The sequence below is a fragment of the Chlamydotis macqueenii genome, chromosome 1 (genome assembly GCF_036417535.1).
Source record: "Chlamydotis macqueenii isolate bChlMac1 chromosome 1, bChlMac1.mat, whole genome shotgun sequence".
In the NCBI taxonomy this organism is placed as follows: Eukaryota; Metazoa; Chordata; class Aves; order Otidiformes; family Otididae; genus Chlamydotis; species Chlamydotis macqueenii.
Window position 1 is genome coordinate 173,797,778 of NC_141556.1, and position 18,182 is coordinate 173,815,959.

The following is an 18,182-nucleotide window of genomic DNA, read 5'->3' on the forward strand; positions in this document are numbered from 1 at the left end:
TTTGAAATCACAATTTTTTAAAATCTTTTTATTTCATTTCAACAATGATTTACTTAAGTCTATATATTTTATTTGCAATGCTAATAATGAAAATGTGAATCAAACTTAACTCATCTTTCTGAACCTTCTCAGAGCAGTGTGTTTCCATCAGTATCCGTTGCACATTCGCAGTAGAATTCCGTAGTCTGCCTACAATGAGTTGCCAAGACAAGGTTGCTCAAGAAGTTAAACTGACATGGTTTATAAAATAGATCCTTCTGAGAAGACATATATATTAAAAGTAAAAAAAAAAAAAAAGAAAAAAGAAAAAATTAATTATATTAATTTGAAGTCCCATTAATTCTGACATCTTATTTTATACTTCTGATAATTTAAATGGATCTTCCTAAATGCAGGAGGTATCACTTTCTATTGCAGTTAAGGAATTGAGGTGTGATTTCTGTTTATTTTAGTTAACTTACCAAAAAAAAAATTAAGTGATGTAAATTAGAATATATGTGTTTAGATCTGCAGTTTCAGAAAAACAAATCATGTCAGTGGCAGTGATGGATTAGTATAGTAGAGTGCAAAGTCTTCAATAGGTCTAGATCTGTCAGATATTTTTGTTGTTGTAAGAACAATGTTTTGTGCTTGACAACAATATAATTGTTCAGAAGGTAAAGTGTTGTGCACTGCTAACATTAATAAAAGAAGTAACCCACCCTTCAACCCCTTTCGGCAGTTATGTCTAGTCACTGTAGCTGCTCTTTGCAGTGGGGTTAAACAAAGCAGAGCAAAGCCTTATGATGCTGCTATCACAGCCAGATGGGTAAGGAAATTGCTTTTCCCAAAAATACAAAGGTTAAAGAGAATTAATAGCTTCAATTGTGTTTCATTAAAGATTTCCCTACAGGTAGTACAGCCCAATCCCCTTCTGTATCCTACCCAGAATTAGGTTTTTAAGACTTTTACTTAAAAGTTCAAAATATCAGAATCCATTGCTGTAGGGCACATTCAGTTGCTTACGTAACTATATTTAATATTTTAATAGCAATAATCTAAAATACAAGTAATACACATATGTATTTAAATTAGATTACCTTCTGTACAGAAAAGATTGGGGACTGCTTCCCATGTTGTGTATAACATTCCCAAAAGAGCCATGCGTTAAATGCCGATATGGATATTTTCACAAGCATACCTTTCTGAAAGTATTCTAAGTCCACTGAAATACTACAAATAGTAGTAAGTGTTTGGAAAATATATTAACTTATCAGGATAAGCTCTCTTTACCAGGCACATCAGAATTTCCTTAAAAGGAGTGAGAAAATAATGAAAAACAAAATGGAAAAAAAGGAAATTGTAAAGGTGTTTTCAATGGCAAGACCATCTGTGAAGCAGTCTTAGGCATGCTTTAGGTTAAGGTAGCTCTGAGATCACTCTAACAGCCCAATGTTAATTTGGTATCCGAGACCTGCCAGGCACAGTTTCTTTAACTTTCTTCATTTTAAGAGAAAGTTAGAATAAAGAAAAGATTGATAAATTTTATTTAAAATTTCTTTCCAATGATTTTTTTTTTTTTTTAGTAGTATTGAAAGTTGACTCCTATTTTAGATTGACATGAACTGCTCCACTTGGAATAAACATATAGGTAGAGAATTTGTCTCTATACTACACTTGGAATAATGAGGGGCTTCTTTTTTGGCTCATATCCATTTTTCAACCATAAAGGTTGGTTATTTTGTTCTCTGTTTTGCAGCATTAATAGTTTTGGTGGTGTTTTACCTCCAAAGAGTTCTACTGAAAATTTTGTTGTCTTAAAAAAATAAAAGAAAAAGTGTTCAAAATAGAACAAAAACATTAAATAAGTGGGAAAAAATCACAAGAAACTTTTCCTGACAATTTTTTGCTTCTTTATCTGAATTTTACCATTTTAGGTTTTGTTTTAAAGATACTTATTTTCATGTGGATAGCAGAAAAGACAAAAGGTAATTTAGTGATATTATTCGCATTACTGAAATAGAATTAAAGGGAAAAATAAGACAGAAAAATACTGTAACGGATATGGATTAAGTAAATTAAATTAATAATTGCAATGCCTTAATCTTGGTTTGGATTAATTAATTTGCACATACACAGATATTTATTTTTATGAATATGCAAGTTATGTATACTATTTCCTGTTATTTAGACAATTACATCCTTTTTATTTTAGCATCTCTTAAACTTTCAGTACATGCCGAGAAGGTGGTGATACATCATCCCATCCATACATTTAATTTACACGGCAGGGCTGTTAATTGACATGTAGTAATGTTGTAGTTTGCTATGAATAAATTCAAGCTGTGTCAAAGCTGGTTTTCTTTCATTATATCTCAGGTATTTTATGTTGGGTTTTTTTTTTGTTAGTTTTGGTTTGGGGTTTATTGTTTGATTGTTTGTTTGATTTTTTTTTTTTTAATTTTACCTAGGATGCTCTGCATTTTCTGGAATGCTTCTAAAGGTTAGTCAGTGTTCACATTTCTCATGCTGGTAAAACAGAATTGTTTAGGTCTATCTTAATCTATTCTTACATGAACTATATTGCTGTAAGTTTTGATTTAACAAAAATATATACAGATCTTTATGTTGCCAAATGGAGAGAACACAAATTGCAGACCATCTGAATAACATGCAGCTCCAGTCAACATTATTAGTTTTTACCTGTATAGACTCACTACTGAAAGTATTCAGAATTTTTCTTCTGATTAAATTTTGTGCTGCATCTGTATGAAGACTAGCCATATACTCAGTTACATTAGCCAGCAGATTGAAAGAAATAATTATTCCACTCTACCCAGGACTCATGATGTCTTAACTGGAATGGATTTTCCAGTTGGTGACATTTCAATTTAAGAGCAAAGTGAATCAACTATGGAACTGAAGCAGGAAGCACGTAATATATGAAGAGAATCTGACGAGACATTCATGAAGAAAAGAAAGATAAGGGGGACTCAGTACTTTCAGCTACTTGTCAGGGCTGATAGGAAAGATAAGATCATTGTCTTCTTGAAGTTGCACAATGAGGGGATGTTGAGCAACAGTCCCAGCTTGCAATTTCAAAGTGAAAAATATTTATTCACAATGATAGTAGTAGTTGCTCTAGCAGTTTTCTCAAAGAGGCTATGGAAGGTCTGTGCTTGGAAGTATTCAAAGCTAGACTCAACAAGGCCATGAGCATTCTGACCTGTTTGAAATTAACCTTCATTTGAGCAAAGGTTGGACTAGATGATATCCAGAGATTTCTTTCTACATAAACTATTTTATTTATTTAGTGACTGACTTTGCTTATGCACTATGTAGGGAGCCTGAGCAACCAGTTTGGCTTTTGGATTCTATTATTCTCAAAAAGATTAAAATGAAAAATTTTGACAGAGAACCTATAAGGCTGAGATAAAACAGCTTTAATATGAATGTTCAAGGCAGTTAAGGCAAGAGACAGAAATTTAAATCGGTTGTTTATGTTCATATTTGCTATCAATTATCTTAGACCATAAATTAACTTTTTTTTTTTTAAAGTAGGTAAGTCAGAATAGTTATCTCAAAATTAAATTAATGCTGACAGATTACTAAGACCATGTGGCATTGACCTAAGTATTCTGAAGGAAGTGTTAGCTGTGATAACATCTAAGTTGTCCTTGCTAAGAGAAAAAGAGAAGCTGATAAATGTGACAGCGGTGAGAGCAAAGAGCAGAAAAAAAGAAATAAATGTCCCACAAAGAGCGGGATAGCAGTTAGCCTGATTTCTATATAAATTGGTTAAACCATAGTAAAGGAGAATAGGCAGAAAAATGGATTTTAAAAAAATGTAAAAGAGTGAAAGAAATTTTGGTAAGGCAAACCCCATTTCACACATCTATAGGAATCTGTGGACAAATTTTCTGTTGTGAACTTGAGTTTCCAAAAGTCCTTTGATAAGTCTGTTATTGGCAACACTTAAAGAAACATAGCCTTAAAGGCACAAGAGAAAAGGTGCTCCTGTAGATTAATATCTGGTTAACAATTAGGAAACAAAGGATCAGAAAGAAAGTACAGGTATCACTGTGTAAAAAGTTACCAGTAAGAACCACAAGGGAAGTATGTTGTGAATTACTCAATTGAATTTCTCATAAATTGTGTGGAAGAAGAGTAAATAATGCAATAAAATGGCTTTCTGGACAGTATAAAATTACTGACTGGACAGTATAAAATTAGTGAGGATGGTAAAAGCCACTAACTGTCTCTAAGACATTGCAAAATGATCTTGTGATGCTAAGCATATAAAACGCCAAATAAAATCAAATATTGATAAGGTGAAGGTAATGCAGGTACAGGAATAATCTGTATATATTTAATGATTGTATCTTAACTAGCTATCTCTTATCTGGGAGGGAAAAAAAAAACCAAACAACTTTTATTTATTGAAATCAATTATCCGCTTATGAGAATGTTTCCTGAGCAAAGTGCTGGGGAGTTTTAGGAAAGCAACAGAGGACAAAACAGGACACACCAAATCCTACTCCACTCAATGGATTGTTTGCACCTTTAATACTGCTTGTGGCTCTAGTTACCTAATCTCACTAAGGGTATATAAAAACTAAAAAACCACTAAAATGGGAATCAATTGTAATTGCATCTAAGTGGACCTGTGAGTATGTGCTACAGAGTTATCTGAAGTCTGAATCTTCTACCATTCAAATCAAATATAAATCCTGCAGTTTAGGTTTCTTTTTCATTGGAAGAAGCATGCAAAGTGAGGCTGGTTGGTGTTCTCCTTGTCCTTGGATCACCGGGAGTAAAAATCACCTTGGAATGGCACTCACTGGGCACTCTGTTCAGCTGTAGCTAAGGATAATGATGGAATAATAATTGAAAAATATGAAAAGCCCTCCGTCTCCATAAGAAGAGAGGTGTGGTGGTGGTTTGGGGTTTTGAGGTTTTTTTTTTGCAATGAGGAAGATATGACTGCTGGAGAGACAGTAATAGACACGTAAGACATAAATGGCATGGAACTGGGATATTATTTCCCTCAATTCAAGAACTAAGCTTCATCAAAAATATTTAAGCAATAAATTTAGAAGCAAAAAACAGGAAGTTGTTGCCTTTTACAGGTATGTCCTTAAGATGTGTAGTTGACTGCAAGAGATTCTGTGGAGACAAAACTAAATAGATTCAAAGTGCTATTAAATAATCTGAAGTCCACAAAAGTCTTCTAAACACGTAATACAGGAATATCCTAAAATTAAAAATTTCCAAAATCTATGATACACAGAGAAGATATTACATTTACCTTTTAAACTTTCTTCCTATCATTCTCAAAATTACATATAGTTACTGATTGCAAATGGACATTTGCTTACTCTAAACCAGAACAGCTCTTTTTATGTTCTATGAGCACTTAAACACTAAGTAACATCTAGGTACCTAAACTGTGAAAGACTGTCAGACACAATTCTGTGTGCAGCTATCAGTAAGCTTATCTGAATAAATATCATATTTTTTTAAATGTAATGAGTACTTTCTAAAGCATTAGGGTATCAGGAGATCCAGTCCTAAAAATTTAGCAACCCTCATGTTGGTTTAGATTCTTTATCTTAAAGAGTGTTTATAACTTCATTCTACTTTAAAGTCAGCTGTGTAAGGCAGCATAATTTCAGATGTAAATCTAATCTAGTAGTGTTCTGTTTATTTCCAGAAGAAATTATCAGGGTTTTTTTTTGTGTTGATAAATAAAAAAGCCAAGAAAAAAATGAGGAGATTTTTAGGTGAGTGATAAGAAGTTTAAAAATCTTTTTTTTTTTTTTTTTGTATTTTGTAGGGAATGTCTAATTATGTATGGAACCACTGGCTTTGTAGTAAATAGATTGAGAAGTTGAGTTTAGGTGCAGTTTGCTCAGATCATTCTTTTAAAAAATACATATGATTTTTTTAAGTGATGTATTTAAAAAAAAAAGCCTAGAATGATAAAGAATTATGGAAGAACTTGAATAGAAGCTAATGAAAAAAGAAAAAAACCAAAACGGCTAACAGCGAGACAGAGCTATAAAGTTCTCTTCACCTTCTGCCCCTTCCTCATAAAGAACCGATGCTAACAAATTGCTACATATTATAATTAGTTGACAGCATAAGATTGTTTGATGGTATCATGGAGAAAGTGAAATGTAATGTCTGTTCCTTCAAAATTTGTAATTTCCAAAGCACCAATAAAACAAGAGTAACTGTCAGTTTAATCAATATGTGCAGGATGACAAATGTTTTACAGTTCCACTTCAGTCTGAAATTTGTCGTTTGGGATTCACACAGTAGGTTAATATATTTTCAGCATTCATTTAACAGATTTTTTAAAGTGTTCTTTCAAAGACGACAACTTATTGTGACAAGTTTTCACCAACTTTATATCTTGATAAACCACTTAAGGTCTAAATACAGTGGTTATTTTACATTATAATATGTACCATTATTTTGTTGAAAAGAGTATGGAAATCACCATTGTTAATGATCAGGCATCTTTGTGTGAATTATTCTATTTTCTGAAATACTGCGGAGTACAGAAAGTTTCTGTTATCTAAGGGAGGGGTTATGTGTGGCTATTTTAATTAACTTTGTAGCATAACACTATGTCTTTACAATTAATCAGGATTTAATAATGTGCTTGAAGGCTGTAAGTGCTGTCAGAAAGTAATTACCATATGACTTTCTTTAAACCTGCTTAGGAAGTGGAAGTCTTTGGCATTCCCCTTTACATAGAGAGCTGGTTCTTTCTCAGAATACTTTTTATATTCCAATATTTTTCTGATTTGGAATATATTCTCTTCTTTCATACTAATTAAGACTCTCAGGAATGCTTCAAATTATGCTGGATGTTAGCTGAAAGGTAGATTAGAGTTCAGCAATGAAAAACAAAGTCTGTGAGACAATCATTCAGGCACATGATTCAAGCATTTCCTGAACTTTTTATTTTCTGTATGATGACCTATTTGTTTTCTAGAATACTCTTGGAAGGCATGTACTTTTTAAACACACTGATTTGCTATAAATTAATTGGAAATGCTAAAATTTTCATATGTCTCTGCTGTGATTCTTTAAATATTTGTTTTCAGGTAAAGTGACTACTGAATCTGAAATATTAACATCAACTACCATTTTTAAACATTTCAATCATCAAACAAAACTGTAACTAGAACATTCTCCAGCAACAGCTTATATCATATGTGACACAGAACACATATGCTTTGAGATAGCTAATGAAGACAGAAGAAACACTGTTGTTGCAAATCTTTGTGGTGTGGTGTCGTAGTTCAGCCCTGATCAGGACCAGACTACGCAGTCTCTCTCCCGCTCCCCCCACCCTCCGAGAGAACAGGGGGAGATGATATAAGAAAAACGGCTCAAGGTTTGAGATAAGGACGGGGAGAAATCCTTAAAGTTACCGTCACGGGCAAAACAGACTCGACTTGGGGAAAACTATTCATTTATTTTCTAAAATTAGCAGGAGAATGGGACAGGGAACAAGATAACCTCCCCCCACCCCTCCCTCTTCCCGGGCTTAACATTATCTCTACTACCTTCCCCTCCCGAGCGGCACGGGGGGGGAAAAGGGAATGGGGGTCGCGGTCAGTTCATCACGCGTTGTTTTACGCCGCTGTATCATCGTCAGGGGAAGAACTCCTCGCATTCCTCCTCTGCTCCAGCGTGGGGTCCCTCCCACGGGCCACAGTCCTCCGTGAAACTGCTCCGGCGTGGGTCATCTCTTCCACGGGGTGCAGTCCCTCTAGAACAGCTGTCCCAGCGGGCCCTCCACGGGCCACAGCCTCCTTCAGGCCTCCACCTGCTCTGGCGTGGGGTCCTCCACGAGCTGCAGGTGGATCTCTGCCCCTCCGTGGACCTCCATGGGCTGCAGGGGGACAACCCGCTCCACCATGGTCTTCACCACGAGTTGCAGAGGAATCTTGGCCAGGAGCCATATTACTCCTCCCCCTCCTTCTGAACTGACCTTGGCGTCTGCAGCCGTTCCTCACAACAGGCTGGCAGACGCCTCTCAGGATCCTTTTTACATCTTATTCACTTCTCATCTCCTCTCCACTTCTTGCAGCCGGGCCGGGCCGAGTTGGGCCCAGTCAGCTGCCCGGCGGGAGGCCAGAGGGTGAGGCCTGCAAGGCCCATGAGGCTCGCGCCTCCCCCTCTCTGCCCCCCGCTCAGCTGCTTCACATCTTCTCCCCCTCTTTTTCCTGTTTTCCCCTACTTAAATACGTTATCGCAGAGGCGTTATCACGGGACATTCTGCTACCAATTGGCTCGGCCTTGGCCAGCAGCAGGTCCGCCCTAGGCCCGGCCGAGTCCACTGAACAAAGGGGAGTGACTTCTAGCAGTTTCCTACAGAAGCTACCACCTTAGGCCCCCCCTCACTAACAAAACCAGAACATGTGGAAAGGAGAGTAATAGAGCAAGGCAGTTTTCCTCTACAATCATGCAATCCCCCATGGTTCATTAGATGCATTTTCATTTTAATGGCTACTTATTTTTAATTCAAGTTTGGAGTACAGGAATATGAGAAAATATTTTACTCTAATGCTACTGAGTTTTCAGTTGCCTTTTGGAATATTATCTTAATTACAGTATTTATTAATCATTTATGAAAGTAGAAGCTTTTTTTTTTTATAGACATGATATTGCTTATGCCTTCAGCCTTTGATTTGTGGTGCATTCCATCAAATTTCACAGGCTAAGTAGAGTCAGCATAGATCAGTGAATTATTATGAAATTATCAGTGAATTTATAGGTGCTACCACAAGAAGCAGTGTTAATGATTAAGTATCTTGTTTTCACTCCTGAACATTACAACATGGTGTTATAGGACACAGTACTGTGAATGAATTGTAAAAGGAAGGCCATAACCACTCAACTCCTTTGAGTTATTAAAGACCCAAGGGATTATTTTGAGGGGTTTTTTTTAAGTTTTGGTGATAATGGGCTCATTAATCAGAGTGAGAAATTTCTAATAAGTGTGGTATGTATGAGTGGAAGATAGATGAGTTGAAATGGGAAATCAGACACACACTTTAATGTTGAGGATGATTACTTCTGAAAGCTTCTGATAAAGTGGCAAATTATCCATCTCCAGATGTCTTTGAGATGATGCCTTTATAAGATGCAAGCTTCAGTTGATCAGATGTTATTAGGTACAACAGAGGGCTAACTAGGTTAAAACAAAACTGAAAATGATTCCAAGGCAGTTCCCTGCTGTCTGGGGAAACTACCTCATGTAATCCCTTTCATAAATTGCATTTTAAGTTATTACGCTGGTTCTAATAGACATGTTCCCTGACCACCCACTGGAAGTCTCTTCTAGACCTTGATGTTTAACAGTAATAATTTTTATTTTCTGTTTTCCAGCTTTCTTTTAATCAGAATTTATTTAGGTGAGGTTCCTTTTAGGCTCGTTACCCTCCATTTTCCTTGTTCTCCTTTTCTATGCCTGTAATCAGAGTAAACAAGACAGGGGCTCTGTTAGGACATAAAAAATATGTGCTTACCCAGACATAAGTTTTAAAAGGTTACACTTGTGCTTTTCTGCATCCAGACTTGGTTTGTGATATGTTTCTAAGGCCAGATTACACAGATTGCTACACACCTCTCTAACTGAATACCAGCACCCTCCTTTAGTTATGCATAGTGAGTGAAGTAAACTGGCAAAGTGGCTGAAATAATTACTTACTGGTTTTATTAATCCTCAGGCCTCTGTCTAGCATACAGCACAGTCATGCACAGTAAGTTACATTAAATCTTGACACACATTTGTAACCTTTGCTGAGCAAGCCAATGCATAACAGTGCTGCTTCTGAGACTTCTCTAACACTAATTTTGTCTTCAGTCATCTTGCTTAAGATTCTGTAAGCTGCAGTTCCAACTTTTGGCTGCAGTCATGAGTGCTCTAATATGGTGTGCTACAGGGCTGAACTTATCAATACGATAGTTAGGTTTACGGTTGGACTTGATAAACTTGGAGGTCTTCTCCAACCTGAAAGATTCTATGATTCTATGAACTAGTACTTGCTGTACCTGCTACAGAATGTGTATGCATGCATGTTCCGATCGTGAGTGAGTTTTAATCTATCCATGGACAGAGTATTCCAGCAATGGCCCGAAGCTGTGGGGAGTGTTCATGGAGCTCTTAGTGGAAGACATTCTTCTTCCCTAAGCTCATTATTTTACCCTGATATTTTCCTGCCCTGCATGACATCCTTCTATCCTACAAAATGGTTATGTTCCTCCTCCCATGGAGGTACCAGTTTTGGAGTGGTTTATCTCCAGTGGTTGCTGCAACGATGCTTGAGTGTTTTTCATATAAGGAGAGGCTGAGAGAGTTGGGACTTCTCATCCTGGAGAAGAGAAAGCACAGGGGGGGATCTTGTCTGATGGAAGAGAATGAAGATGAGGAGGGCAGAGTCTTCTCAGTAGTGCCTGGTGACAGGACAAGAGAGAATGGACACAAATTAAAAACCATAAAATTCCATCAGAATGTAAGAAAATACATTTTTACTGTGAGGGTGGTCAAACACTGGAATGCATTGGGAAGAGAGATTGTGGAGTGACCTTCTACAGAGATGTTTAAAACTCGACTAGAGACAGTCTTGGACAACCTGCTCTATCTGATCCTCCTCAAACAAGGGCATTGGACTAGATGATCTCAAGAACTCCCTTCCAAGCTAAATGATTCCATGATTCTGTGGTGTGCAGTCTAGGGAAGCCACTGTGGCCAGACTGTAAATCAGATGACAGTGCAGACTGGAGCAGGAAACTTATACCAAAGCATCATTACAGGAGCAAAGTAGGAAAGAAAGAAGACTTATGCTAAGAGAATAAGAAAGTGAGCGTGTCATGATGTCTACTTCCCTGCAGTGTTATAATTTAAACACAGAAAATTTTGTTTCTGTTATCTAGGTGAGAAAGATTGCATTCCTTCTATGCAAACAACACAATTTTTAAAGTATGGGCAGCTCATATTTTCCGTATTTGAGGAGTGCTAAGGGTACATCTTATAAAAGTAAAAGCAAAAGCGTACAGTCACCAGAGTCAGTACAAGTGTGTATCTACACTTTAGCATACTGCATCAGTGTGACAATTTGCACTGTGAGCTATTTTTGCCACTTTTAGCCTTTTCAATCCAAAATATCACCTCTGTATGATTCACAGTGCTGAGTTTTGCTATTTTCTTGAAATTCTGCTGAGAAACCTTCCAATGACAAATATATCAATCCAGGCCAATCCAAGTCATGGAACACAAACATTCCAGGTTTTTTTAGGTCTTCAAATTATGGTCACTGGTTCTATTAACTGTATTTTGGGAGGGTAAACTAACACTTTAAAAGATCTAAGACTGGGTGGAACAGTGGGAAGAAAGAAAAAAATAAAGGTGGTGTAATGAATAACAAGAGAACACATTTGCAAGCTACTAGGGTTCTGTTTTTCCTAGATATGATGCTAGGAAGAACATGTTGTGCATAGACTGGGGCTTAGCACCCAGAAGTTCCAGGGATACAAGACCTTCCAGAACAGTGTGGAAGACTGTGGCAGTCAGGGGGAGCAAGATGTGTAGATGTCCTCCTTCATTTAGCAAGTTGTGTCCGTTTTGTGTACATTCTGACAGAGTTAAGAAAACATGCAAGATAAAGGCCTTCTAGTTTGAAAGTTTTAGCTAGTTTATTGTGATTAACTGGCTTATCAGCAAAGGTCTATGACCAATTGATTGTGAAATACATTTAGATTGTGAAATTTCAGAATGACGCATGATATTGATGATGAATTAGACTATAATCTGGCTAATTCTGCAGAGTCATAACCTAAATTCCCAAAATTTTGAAAAAAAAAAAATTAAAAGCTGCAAGTAAAAAAGGAAAATATTTAGACTGTAGTAGTCTAATTTTGTCATCTAGAAATCTCTTTTAAGGTTTCAGTATGCTATGTGAGCTGGTATCCATAGTCACAATCTATCCTTTACTTGCTGTCTGCTCTCTCCAGAAAACAGAAGCTGCTGATCTCTCTTCCCACTGACAAAGTTCAGAGGAGCATACACCTACACCACCTCTTTCCACTAGTTGCCTATCCTTTGAATGCCCCAGCCTTTATATCCCTTTCATAATGATGACATCAGGCTGGCATCTTCTACTGAAAGAAGCCTGTAGCTTTTTGGATTAGATAGGGCAGATGGAGCTTACTCTCAGATAAAATCTGGGATTTGGCTAGAGAGCCAGACCATAGGCATATTAATAAGTATTGGTCCTTTGTCTAATGAGAGTTCAGGAACTTGAAAAGCCCATTCTCCTTAGGGAAGAAAATACACAATAGGACAGTTTTTGCAAAGGGGATGTAGTCTTGTGCGATACATAGCTGACAGGGAACACTAGGAGTAGAAAACAAGAGGGCTGAACTCAATGTAGCACAGCAGCAATAATTGCAGACTGAAACAGTTTGGGGCTTGACTAAAATAAAAATTGGCTTTCGGGTCTTTAGCACTTCAGAAAGTATACTATAAGGTTTAATATGGAAATCAGATGCACTGTTTGTGCATTTATTTAAATACTCTCATGAAAACTTAGGTTCTAAACTAAAAGCAGTGTGGGATTAAAATATTCATTAGCACTAGTCATGTACTATTTAAGTGAAAGGCTAGTGTACAAATACCTTTTTTCAGCATTATTTTTATGTGTTTGTCTTTTTTTTTTTTTTTTTTTTTTTTACTGGAAAGACTACACCATCAAAATCAATAAGATGTAAAACTTCTTAAATAAAACCCATACGTCTAAAACCAAAAAACCTGCTAAGCATTTTATTACCACGGCAACTCTGATGTAACAGGTTTAAACATCAATGAGAAATAACTTTTGCAAGATAATTTGATTCTGTGTGAAAAAATAATCATTACAAATCTTGATTAAAAAAAATCTAATTCATTTATATTGATATCGTTAAAAGGATATATGTAGTAGGATTTATTTTTTATTAAATTCCATTTGGTAATAGTTTAATTTCATTAGAGTCTGTATGTCCCTGTGATGCACGATCTGTTTGTCTTGGGTACTCAGGTGCTTACTTATCTACCTTTAAATACAGATATATTTTGTTTACTCTATACTCTACTGTGCTAGTATTTTATGGTTGTTTAATTCTAATCCTGTGTGCTGCTGAAAAGGTTTAAAAGTGAAACAGCTCTCCCATGGAAATGCTATGACCCCAGAGCAATGGTTATTGCATGATCATTTTGAGAAAATGGAAGGGCAACCAAATGAGACATAGCTTTCTCCCAGGTCAGTTCAGAGACTTTCATACTTTCTACTCTAAGTTACCTTTTCTAATTTAAAAGCAGAAACACACTACTGTACTTAATTAAAGCATTACAATTTTTGCTGAAGAGAAAGGCTAAGTGAATGACCCTTGCAGGAGAGGAATTAGTCATAGCCCAGTTGATCTTGTGACACTTATGAGACAGTGAAGACTATATCTACAAAGTTTCTTAAGTAGCAGAGTCAAAAGTTATAGGTCCTGAAAACTCATACAACTCTGTCACATAACCCTGGACATGTGAGTATTATTCTCAAAGGTTTCTCATCACATCAGGATCTAAGCAATTCTGAAGGAACTTCACTAGAGCAGGACTGAGTAGCTCAATTAGTAGCTGAATTAGTAGCTCAATTCCTTAATTTCAGGATAATTTAAAATGTATATAATTTATCCTGAACATTTTAACCAGTAGCTTGCAGACGTCTTTTGTACCCTGTTTCCTAAAGTGCAAAAAAGGAAGACAAATCATATTTTGAAAGAAAGGCAGATTTTTTTTCCACAAGAAAATATTTTTCCACAGGTTATTTCTGTGTACAAATACCTTTTTTCAACATTATTTTATGTGTTTCTTTTTTTTTTTGTACTGTTATGATAAAACAGCAAGCCATTGAAATATGCTTTATTTCTCCAAATGAAATGAATCTCAGTAAATTAAAATGTGATCTAGGATGTCCTAAATGTTCAATAGTCAATTTAGGAAATGCGAAATACCTGAACTAGAGAGGTTTTAACTCTGAAGATCAAGAACTTGGATTTTTATGGCTGATTTATAGGTATAAAATTTATATATAAATAGATCATATATATATATATAATTTATATATAAATATATCATATAAATGTGTGTATGTGTATATATATATATGTTACACTTACATAAAGAATTTTAATTGAATAGCATTTTCTACAATACTGTCCATTTACTGACGTAAAACTGGTGTAAGTCCAGATATTTAGAAGAACAGATTTGAGCTCATATGTTTTGCCTGAAAACTGTTAGATTCTACTTTCAGTCAATGGTATATCAGTACAGAGGCTACAATAAGTTCTCCTTAAGAATATATTCCAATGAAAAGACAATTAAAAATGATAAAAAATCCTAATCAAACCTAAAATTATTCTGAGTTTAGAGTCTCTGCTCTGCGTGTTATTCAAAATTAATTAAGTTCTATGAGTTCATAAAATGTGTTCCACCATTGCAATGTGTTTAAATAATATTAGGTCTTTGGATTAATATGCTATTGCAAAGTTTGATGTTTGTTCTTATTAAGAAGTAGAGTTATTTCTTTTTTTCATAATGAGATTTAATGTCAGTTTAACCAGCCTTAATTAAACTTTGGCTTATAAATAATTTTATTGAGAAGTGCAATGAAATTTTCTGAGTTTTATGGCTTTTTAATTAAAATAAATTAAGCCAAATTGTGGTTAAGTGCCTGCAAATTAGCTCCAAGCTAATGTACAATGTTCTAGTCACACAATATCAGGAGCCAATGGATTAAAACTTTAGGCCATAAAAATCTAGGGGTTTAGGTATCTATTGATGTTTAATCAAGTAGTTAAAAAAAAAAAAGAAAAATAACTAGGTCATGTTTTGATCTAATGATCATTTATGTAAAGATAGCTTAACAGTAGGGTAAATACAGACAGTGACCTCTTTGACTGTTGTGTCAGCATCCTGTTTGGGGTGTATATGCAGAAATTAGATGTTCCTCATTGAAAGTTGTTTCACATGTGAAAGCATTCACATTCATAATAATAAGCATCACTTTCAACTTTAGCTAATTTATTCTATTTGCATGTATGTATTTGATGTGTAATTGCATTACACATTTCAGTTAACTTGTCTGTCATGATTTTGTCATGTTTATGTCTGTATTATTCATCTCTGATACCTTATATAAAATAATAGGCAGTTAATTTTTAATAGATTATTTTAAGCAGTAACATTAAAAAAAATAATGTTGGAGAATTAAAATAATCATTTCTTTGTATTTCATGGGGCAGGGGGAGGACAGCATTTGACTTACTAGGGCCAGAGTATAATTCTGGTGTTTTAAGTATTGCATCTTTTTTTTTTTTTTCTGTATTTGTTATATTGTGTTAGTAATACTGTGTTACTTCTATTTAATTTCCTTATGACCAGTCAGTCTTTCCCCTGGCCGAGACCCAAATGAGCAATTATAGAGAGCATTAATTTGACTTTTTTATTTTATATGTTAAGAACTGAATTAAATGGGTGTAGCAGCGGAATTATCCACTTCCTTCAATGTTGATGTTTTTACACTTAAGTCCTTGACAGATGTTTTGTCATTCCTCACCTGCTTCTCATCTTACTCTCACAAAATCTATCCAAAATATCATTACGAAATTCATAATTGTCTTTTATCTATCCAATATTGTAACTTACTTCTCCCTCCAACACTTTTTAGATTTTTTTTTATTTTACATAAAAAAATAAGATTTTTTTTTCTAGGAGGAAGGTCTTGTGCCTCCAGTCTATACCTACTTCACTTTTTTCTTACAATTGTCTATGAAGCAAGAATATGAGAATACATTTGCAATTTCTCCACAGAGATCAAGCACCCTAAAAGAAATATTTGGAGAAAGATACGCTGCAGAACTGTGCTTCTGTTGTGTCCTGTTAAGGTAGGGTAGGTAGTTCAGAGAGCAGTCCTTAGGACTGAGTCAACTAAATGAAACATTTTTGTTTCATTTGTATAGTTTATATGTATATGTTTTTATATAGTATATATATAGTATATATAGTTTCTGTTTAGATTTTTATAATGATTCCTTTATATATTATAAATTTTAATGCTGTGAGATTTTAATTTCTATATATATTTTGCCTGTTAGCTGTATGTTAACAATCTGTTCTAAACAAGTTCAAGAAAAAAAATGCTGAGTTCATGGTGTTGATCTTCCTCTCAGCCTTGTCATATGTAACGGACAGTCAGCATCTGTATATTGACAATATAACTGTTTACAACTGACAAGTTATTTAAGAAATACATCAGATGGTGAAAAAAAATACAAACAATATGGTATGTACATGTAAAGATTTACAATGTATTGAATGTGCTCAATTACAAATGAGTTTTTAAAAATTTCAAACAATATGCAGATCTGCCCTAGCTTTTACTAATTCTGACAATTTAAAATTAAAATATTACCATATAATCTTCATATTGTTTTCTGAATATATTAATATATGAATTACAACTATAGCTGTTTCATTCTTATCATCTTTGGTTTGTTTTTCTCATGAGCTGTAAGAGGGCTGGGTATGGCAGATATTGACTAGTCCTATGGGTTTATTGGCTTTAACAGCTGCTTTTTTTGCAGTATTACTTGCAGTATTACTGAATCTGAAATATTTTTTTTGTTCTCAGGAGAATATAATGGAAGTTATAAGAAATCAAGAATTTTTGCTTTTACCAGCTGAGGAGCTCCATAAACTTCTTGCTAGTGATGATGTGAATGTTCCTGATGAAGAGACCATTTTCCATGCCTTAATGATGTGGGTGAAGTATGATATGCAGAGGCGATGCAATGACCTGAGTATGCTACTTGCTTATATCAGATTACCACTGCTTCCACCTCAGGTATTTTAAAATTATTATTATTATTATATCAGTTATTATGAAGGCTCTGGTCAGTTTGTAATCTGCAACTGCTGAATACTCTGGGTGTTTAAAAGCAAAACTGTTTACAACTAGAAAAAAAAATGAATGGCAGCCCTTCATCCAGAGTGACCTCAGTAAACTTGAGGATTGGGCCAACAGATACCCAAGAATTGGAGAGTTGTGAAACTGAAGAAGAGTAACTGCAGATATCATAACATGCTAAGAAGGACAGGAAGAATAGTAAATATTCTCAGGAAAAAAAAACCCTTGGGATTATAACAGATACCAGGCTGAGTATGACCTAACAGCATGAACAAGGAAAACTGCATATTGGTCTACATGAGGAAAAATTATTTCAGCAGGCCATATGAAGTTATTATTCCAAAAATGCCTAGTGCTGCTAAGGCTACACCTGGAATATTGTTTCCAATTTTGCGCTCCACAATTCAGAAGGCATAGGAAGAAACTGGAGAAGGTTCAGTGATGGGCTACTAAGATAGTACATCAGCTACAAGAGGAGAGGCTGAGGAAGAGGACTTGTTTAGACTGGTGAAGAGGAGGCTAAGCAATGAGCTAATATCAACTTAAGACTTATTGAAAGGAAGATCATGGTACTAAATTCTTCTCGGCAGCACTCCAAAATATAAGAAAGGGCAAATACTCAAAGTTGTAGCATGGACAGTTCAGGCTGGACATTGATTGAGGGGGGAGGGAATCACTAGGAAAGCAATGAACCACTGCAGCAAGTTTTTCAGAGGCTAAGCAATCCTTCATTAAAGGTTTTCCTGAAGTAGCTAGACCAGGTGACCACCAAATCCAGCGTTGGCATTAGCCCTGATTTGAGTGAGAAGTTGAACTAGTTGATTGCTGGAGGTCCTTTGGAGCTCTGTTCCTATTAATGCTTCTGTGACTCTGTGATGCAGACTTCAGTCCCCCCCTCCCCATTTTTTTTTTCTTTTTTTTTTTTTTTTTTTTCCCCCAGAGAAGTACATAGTAATTTTCTTCTGCTTAGTACCTCCAGATAACCATTCTCCTTTCAGTTAGTGTACTCAGTCTGGCTGGGGTGGAGTTAAGAGTTAACTTACAAGCCTGTATGATGCAGTGCTTTGCGCTTGTGGCTAAAACAGTGTTGTTAACGCACCAATGTTTTGGCTATTGCTGAGCAGTGCTTACACAGTATCAAGGCTTTCTCTTCTCTCCTCTCTACCACACTATGCCTCC

General features: G+C 35.5%; 1 protein-coding gene across 2 annotated transcripts in view; it reads left to right on the forward strand.

Annotated features, from left to right (window-relative positions):
* Window positions 1-18,182, forward strand: part of KLHL1 (kelch like family member 1) — a 213,272-nt gene that overhangs the window by 112,385 nt on the left and 82,705 nt on the right. For both annotated transcript variants that reach the window (XM_086741625.1, XM_086741633.1), the window contains one exon: window positions 16,728-16,940. In XM_086741625.1, the coding sequence (XP_086597751.1) occupies window positions 16,728-16,940 (213 nt within the window). The remainder of the gene's footprint in view (window positions 1-16,727; window positions 16,941-18,182) is intronic.